This window comes from Camellia sinensis, chromosome 5 (genome assembly GCF_055761805.1).
Source record: "Camellia sinensis isolate YWXY chromosome 5, ASM5576180v1, whole genome shotgun sequence".
In the NCBI taxonomy this organism is placed as follows: domain Eukaryota; kingdom Viridiplantae; phylum Streptophyta; class Magnoliopsida; order Ericales; family Theaceae; genus Camellia; species Camellia sinensis.
Window position 1 is genome coordinate 156,166,796 of NC_138965.1, and position 7,661 is coordinate 156,174,456.

The 7,661-nt window shown below is 30.4% G+C and overlaps 1 protein-coding gene across 1 annotated transcript; it reads left to right on the top strand.

Annotated features, from left to right (window-relative positions):
* On the top strand, positions 1-7,220 carry CRR6 (chlororespiratory reduction 6). Its single transcript, XM_028211705.2, has 4 exons — positions 1-344; positions 2,218-2,349; positions 3,052-3,260; positions 6,737-7,220. The coding sequence occupies exons 1-4, from the start codon at positions 98-100 to the stop codon at positions 6,932-6,934; spliced, it is 786 nt and encodes a 261-aa protein (XP_028067506.2). The 5' UTR covers positions 1-97; the 3' UTR covers positions 6,935-7,220.
* Positions 7,221-7,661: the final 441 nt, after the last annotated feature.

Below are 7,661 nucleotides of genomic sequence, written 5' to 3' on the forward strand. Positions count from 1 at the left end.
ATTTCAAACACAAGGCCACAAAGAAAAGTAGATAAAACTTTCAATAAACAAACCCAAAAAAAAATCTCGACCGTCTTAGCTCTCTCAGACACAGACTATGCACACACATATCTCAGTATATATGGCCACCACAGTCAAACCACTATCTTCTGCAATTACTTCACCATTGAAACAGAGCATTCCTTCTTTGGCTCCATGGACTTCCTGCAAATCCATTGTAGATTCCACTACTTCTTCTATTGCTTCTGCTTCACAATGCTTGAGCCGGCGAGGACACGTCTCGGTATCTGTTGCATTCAATCCATCTGGAAATTTTGATCTCTCTCTCTATGATGATGAAGATAGTAAGCACTTCTCATGCTTTCGATCTTACTCATGAAATCGTATATTTTGTTTTATTTTCTTAAAGTTTGAGTGTACTCATTTCGATGACGGAAAAATACATATTATAAACAAATTTTAGATACGGGTAATCACTAATAGACCGATCTTATTTGGTAGGATTTATTTTTAACTTATTTCAGTTTTTAGTTTAATTTAAACTATTTTGATGTGTTTAATTCAGCTTAACAATACAGCTTATAATTTTTTGTAAATCAAAAATCAACTTATTCTTTGAGTAGGGAAGGAGAAACTTAATTTATAAGTCAAAAATTAACTTATGTTCACAACTATAAGATATAAGCTGTTAGACTATAAATTATAATCACTTTCTCACAACTCTACCAAACGAAACGACTATATGCATTGGATAAGCCTAAGAATTTTTGCTATTCTTAGATTCATCCATTTGGCCTCTTTTTTTATTTTTTTGTGTTCCTAGTAGTTAGAGGCACATTTTGTGGTTGAAGAACATAACTATTATATTGAGATTGCTCTCCCAAGCATCATATTTTAGCCTTTAGCACCATAATATTCACCTTAACTCATTTTATTTATCAAAAAAAAAAAAATATTCACCTTAACTCATTACAATTTGCAAGATACATTTTGCCCCCTTTCCACTCTATCCCTTTTTTTTATTTTTTATTTTTTTGGGTTAATAAAGGTACTGAATTAATTAAAGAAGTCTAGTACAGATAATTTTTTTGACATTAGTGTCAGTTGATTAGAAATATAAGAAGGTGTAATATTAAAAAACTAGATTCCTATATCCATTAGGCTACCTGTGCATTGGTTCGCTTCTCGATAGTAATGATCTACTCGAGATACTCTCTGTCTTACTTAGCATTGTTTGGAAAGTGTGTTTGAGGTTAAAATAGTCATAAAAAATAAAATAAATTATTTTAGTTATAATAAATAAAATATTATATTCAATTTATAATTATTATATTTTTTTCTTACAGAAAAAAAAGTTAAAAAAATTAAAAAATTCTTCTCAAATTAAACTTTTTAACCTAAATTAAAATAATCAAAAAAATCAAAAAATTAAAAAATCAACACACTTTTCAAATGACTACGTACCTGCAATTAAATGATAGTGTCCTTCGATTCAGTGAGGTTGATGATTTGTTGGGCGTCTACTTCCACTCTATCCCTAATCTTACACTAATGTCTCATTTTCCAATTGTAACCATTAACCTCTCTTACACTGGCGACAAAATACTAATACCCTTTTGTATATCCATTTAGCACTTATGTGGAGCTCTCTACAAATGTCATGTGGGCCTTTTTTCTACCAGAAAGATTAATGTTACAATTGACAAATAAGAGATCATTGTAAGATTTAAGATGACTGAAAAAAATGAAAAAAAATAATATTGACAAAAGTGCACATAGGTGAAATAATTTTGAAACAGGTAAAGTAAAATGTGGCTAATAATTGTTGAACACAGTAGAAACTATATCTAGTCTTACAAGCTTGACTTAAAATAGAAAACATTTGAGATGAGCAGAGAATACAATCTAGTTATGACCCTCAGCCTCTGTTTGGAAAGTGGGTTGATTTTTTGACTTTTTAGCTTTTTTAGCTATTTTAGCCTGGCTAAAAAGCTTGGTTTGGGAAGGACTTTTTGACTTTTTGACTTTTTTGACTTTTTTTTGTGAGAGAAGAGTATAATGATTATGGGTTGGATGTGATGTTTTGTTTGTTGTGACTAAAATAGCTTATTTTGTCTTTTGTGGCTAAAATAGTCCTATCAGAAAAAATTAACTAACTCTGAGGAAATTAATTAATTAATTGATTTTTATTTTATTTTATTTTATTTTTTTGGACAGATGCATCAAAAGTGCCACCACCAATGCCACCATCAGAAGGGAGATTTGAAGTAGTAATTGATAATGAGGTTATTCACAGCCTTGATTTAACCCCTTTTCATGCTGCCACTGGAATTACCTCTCCTCTCTCTGGTAAGCGTGTCCAAAATCAAATGAGAGGATTGTAAATTTTTTAAAACATTAACCATGATTCGTTTATTTTTGTTTTTTAATAATAGCTCAACAATCCATATTAATTGTGAATCAGGCAATGAATCGGGTATGAATTAGTACATATCACCATATGATTTTCATTGTTAGCAGTATACTAGGGTGTCTTGTATTGAAAAGTCAAAAACCCAAATTAACACGCATACGGTTCTCAATTCGTGTTGATTCATAGTCGATTTACGAGCCCATTCACAATAGATCTAACCCCATCAGCTGGAATAAATTTTTTTTTTTTTTTTTTTTTTGGCGGATGATAATTTAAAAAAAAAAAAATTACTATACTATAACAAATTAAAATTTTAGAGACAAAAATTTAGGAACATAATCACATTTTAAGGATGAAATATTTTTGCAGCTTATTGTATTTTTAGTGACAAAATTAGACATTTAGTGATAAATAATTATTATATCTCTAAAAATCTATTTATTAGTGACATTTTTTAAATTTTATTACTAAAAGAAAGGAATTCGAACTTGTCCCTAAATATTTTTTTGTAACAAAATGTTCAAAAAAAAAAATGATCCCTAAAATTTTAATTTGTTATGTTAACTGTAATACTCGATTTTCAATACGTATCTGCCGATTACATTATGAGAACTGATAAAGTTATGTGGCTAGGATAGTTGATCCGAAAGAGTATCTGGATCGTATGATTGGATTTACAATAAATTACAAGAGAGAAGATGAGTATGATCCAAGGGAGCTATCAGAAATACCAGAAATAAGGCTATGGTTTGTCAGACTTGATGCGGCTTATCCATGGCTACCTGTTTTGCTGGACTGGCGAGCAGGAGAGCTTGCTCGTTATGCAGCCATGTTGGTTCCTCACCAGGTATATACTAGGTTGGGAATAAATTAGGATAATTCTATTTGCACATTACAAAACTTTTCAATACATATCATTTCTATAATTTTTTTTATTACACTTATATCCCTTTATCAAATTACCATTTTGGACATAATTCTAACCCTAGACTCTTTTGGGCACCACCAGCTACCACCAGTCTCTGTCGTCTACTTTCATTCCTAGCCACCGTCATTGAAACCTAACCATTATCGTAACACCCATAACCTCTCTACCTCGCCAGCGACAACTTTCCTCTCTGCAAACCCTTCTCCCTCCCCCACTAGCAAACAACTCAGCCCCCCACCTCGGCCATGCCTATTTTTCTCCTCGTAGAGAGAGAGAGAGAGAGAAAATCCTACGATTTTCAGATCTAGATCTAGGGTTTGCAAGAGTCCAATTGTGCAAACTAGATTTGAAGCTCCAATTTAGGATTTCAAGCTTTGAATCGAAGCTTCACCACTGCAGTTGCCTTCGACGAGAAACTCCTCTCTGATGGGTTGGGAAAGATCACTGTAGAGGGAGGATTACGGTGGTGGGAGTGGGTTTGGCAGTTTCTAGAGATAGAAAATAATAAGAAGAATGAGGAGATGGGTGGGACGAGAGGTTGCGGCAGGAACAATGGGGAGGTGGTGGAGCCGGTGGTGGAGGGAGGAATGGGGTGGAAAAGGGTTTAGGAGTGAGGTTGGTAATGATGAAGCAGGATGAGTGATAGATAGAAGAGTGAGAAAGAGATTCACCGGAGAAGAAGGAAAAGGAAATGACGGCCCTGCCGATGGCTAGGGTTAGGGTTGGTGGGGTGGTTGAAGAAGATAAGGATATTTTAGGTATATTTGAAAATGAATGGTGTGCATTGAGCAAAAATAATAAAATTAAAATTGTATTTGATGTGCACTGAGTAAGTGGTGTATAGTGAGATTATGTGGGATGTGTAAATAGAATTACCCAACAAATTATAAAATATTTATTAAAAAAAAGGTAAATTACAAATATACTCTTGAGATTTACTTAAAATACAGATAGCCTTTTGTGATTTAAAAAAATACAAATATCTCATTGTCAGAAATTTTTATTTGATAGAATTAAAATTATATGAATTAGTAATTGAAATATATTTATGATATTATGAAAAACTATTACTTGAATAGATGATTTATTGATAAAATAGGTCATTTATTATAAAATAAAAAATCTCATAGAGTGGTATGTAATTTTTAGAACCACAAGAGATAATTTGTATTTTAAGTAAATTTCAAGGGGTGTATTTTTAATTTATCCTAAAAAAATTAATAGTAAAAAGTTTACTAATTTTTAGTTTTATTTTTTTATTGAGTTTTTGGGTTAAAAAAAAAATAATGATTTGGTTTTTAGATACAAGAAAATTAAAAACGTTTAACAAAAATTTTAAAAATTCATTAAAGATTATAAAAATAAAAATAAAAAACTGTTGCCAAACATAGAACAAGGGTGAATAGACAAATCACACTTTATACCTCTTATGGTGTCTTGAAACTTTTGTTTCTTATACTACTATGTGTCTACTTTTTTATTTGAAAGTGAACACCTCTTATGGTGTCTTGAAGACTTTGTTTCTTATGCTGCCATGTGTCTATTTTTTTATTTGAAATAAAAAAAAAAAAATTAGATAGATGAGAGAAGTAGATTTGAACCTTAGACTTATGTCAAATGAGTAAGACTTTTACCACTTAACTAGCACACGATATATGATAAATGTTTTATTTTATTTTTATTTATTTGAATTGCACACGTATCGCGTGTGGCAACTGCTAGTACTATTATAAAGTGAACACCTGTTATGGTGTCTTGAAACTTTTATTTCTTATGCTGTCATGTGTCTATTTTTTTATTTGAAAAAAAAAAATTAAATAGATGAGAGGATTTAAACCTTAGACTTATGTCAAATGAGCAAGACTTTTACCACTTAACTAGCACATAATATATGATAAACATTTTATTTTATTTTTATTTATTTGAATTGCATATACATCGCGTGTGGCAACCGCTGGTACTATTATAAAGTGAACACCTCCTATGGTGTCCTGAAGCTTTGTTTCTTATGCTGCCAAGTGTTCACTTTTTTTTGTTTAAAATTAAAAAAAAAAAAATTAGATAGATGAGTGGAGGGGATTTGAACCTTAGACTTATATAAAATGAATAAAACTCTTATCACTTGACTTGTTTCTTATGTCGCCAAGTGTTCACTTTTTTTGTTTAAAATTAAAAAAAAAAATTAGATAGATGAGTGGAAGGGATTTGAACCTTAGACTTATATAAAATGAATAAGACTCTTATCATTTGACTTGTTTCTTATGTTGCCAAGTGTTCACTTTTTTTGTTTAAAATTAAAAAAAAAAAAATTAGATAGATAAGTGGAGGGGATTTGAACCTTAGACTTATATAAAATGAACAAGACTTTTATCACTTGACTTACACACAATATATAATAAATTTTTTATTTTTTTTTTATTTATTTAAATAATACACACATCGCGTGTAGCAATCGCTAATATATATATATATATATATCTCCAAACTGATAAAACTCAATTTTAGAAATTGTATAAAAAAGGGAGCAGCACTCAAAATTTCAGATTATACAGAAGAAGAAATAAAAGAAAGGGAAAAAAGGAAAAGGACAAAAAAGAAGAGAACAAAAGAAAAGAGAAAGCGCAGATAGAAGCAGCAAAGCCTGTGATACCATTCTATTTGCTCAAGTAATAAGAGGTTGCCATGTTAATAACTCAATCAATTGTTAGAAAATTTATTATATTACCGTCATTGATAGCTAAAATCAAGCACTAGATAGAAACACATTCAGCAGGTCTAGGATGCCAGAAAAAAAATTTGAAAACTAACTAAAATTTGGAATGAAAGGCTAAAATTTATTTATGATTTGGTTCCACAATAAGATCTCTGGATAAATTCATGGCTGGCTAGGTTAGATTATTTTTCAAAAAACAATTGTCTTATTCAGAGTTTTCTTTTTTCAAATTTAATAAAATTTTATTTTAATTTTTCAGTTTCTCTAATCATGAGGAACCTAAAAATAAAATAAAATAAATTTGAAAATAGTCCTAACAAAACAAAAATAAGAAAATTGGAAAAAAAATAAGAAAATTGGCTTTTTTCATTTCATTAGAATTTTTTTTTTTCTTGGTGAAATTTGCAAAGCATAAAAGAGTAAGTTGCCTAACCCCGTTTCAACAAAAAAGTTCCACGAAACAATTATACAACTTGGTTTTAAAAATATAATAAAATTAAACTAAATAAATCTAAAAGCTAACTTTTTAAAGTATTTTGAAACAGGTTCCATGATCAATGCAATGTCAGAATTGCATTCCGGATATTTTTCTGAACAAATTTTTATATAAGTAGCATTGCTATATACAATCATTTGATTTGAGGTCCTAACTTTCATCTTTTTGTTTTTTTTTTTTGGATAGATGAGTATGAGAATGGGTATAGTGTTCAATCCAGAGGCACTAGAATTGTTCATCATGAAGAAAGTGTTCATAGTCTATTCTTGGTTCAAGCAACATAACATTCCAAAGCCTAGATTGAAGGCAAGTGACATGGCCAGGATGCTTGGGTTTGGGATTGGAGATGACCTATTCAACTTGATTGATCAACATCCATCATAAATAATTGAAGAATATCCTCTATAACTACTTATTTATTACACAACACAAGGATTGCAAATCAGGTCAATATTATCACTAGAGCTCAAATTAATTTGGCGCAGGATTTTGTGTCTAAATTTTTCTATTCGTCTATTTCAATGTACTTTCAATTGCATGATTATGTATCTTGATTTTCTTGTCGTGAGATTTCTACCTCATCATGTAATTGAGAGTATATTGAGACATGGAGATCTTTTATATGTAAAATTTTCTGTCATATTGTTTTAATGCATTTTGAGTCACACAATCTTGAGATTTTTTAGTCTCAAAATTTTTACCGCATCATACGATGGAAAGTGTACTGAGACAAAGGGATAGAGAATCTTTGACGCATTGATTTATGGAAATCAACATCCAAAGAAGCTTTAACCTAATGATAGAGATTTGGCAAAGCATACATACAGGGATTGTGTTATGAAGTTTTTGTTTAATACATTTTGAGTCACACGAATAGTGGGATTTTCTTGTCTCAAAATTCCTACCGTATCATATGATTGAAAGTACATTGACACACAGGAATAGAAAATCTTTGACACATTGATTTATAGAAATCAACATCCAAATAAGCTTTCAACCTAATAATAGAGATTTGGCAAAGCATACGTACAGGGATTGTGTTATAAAGAGATGGGTTTAGTGATTAAACCATTGAGCTTCAACATAATGTAATATGTTCTGAAGATTTTAT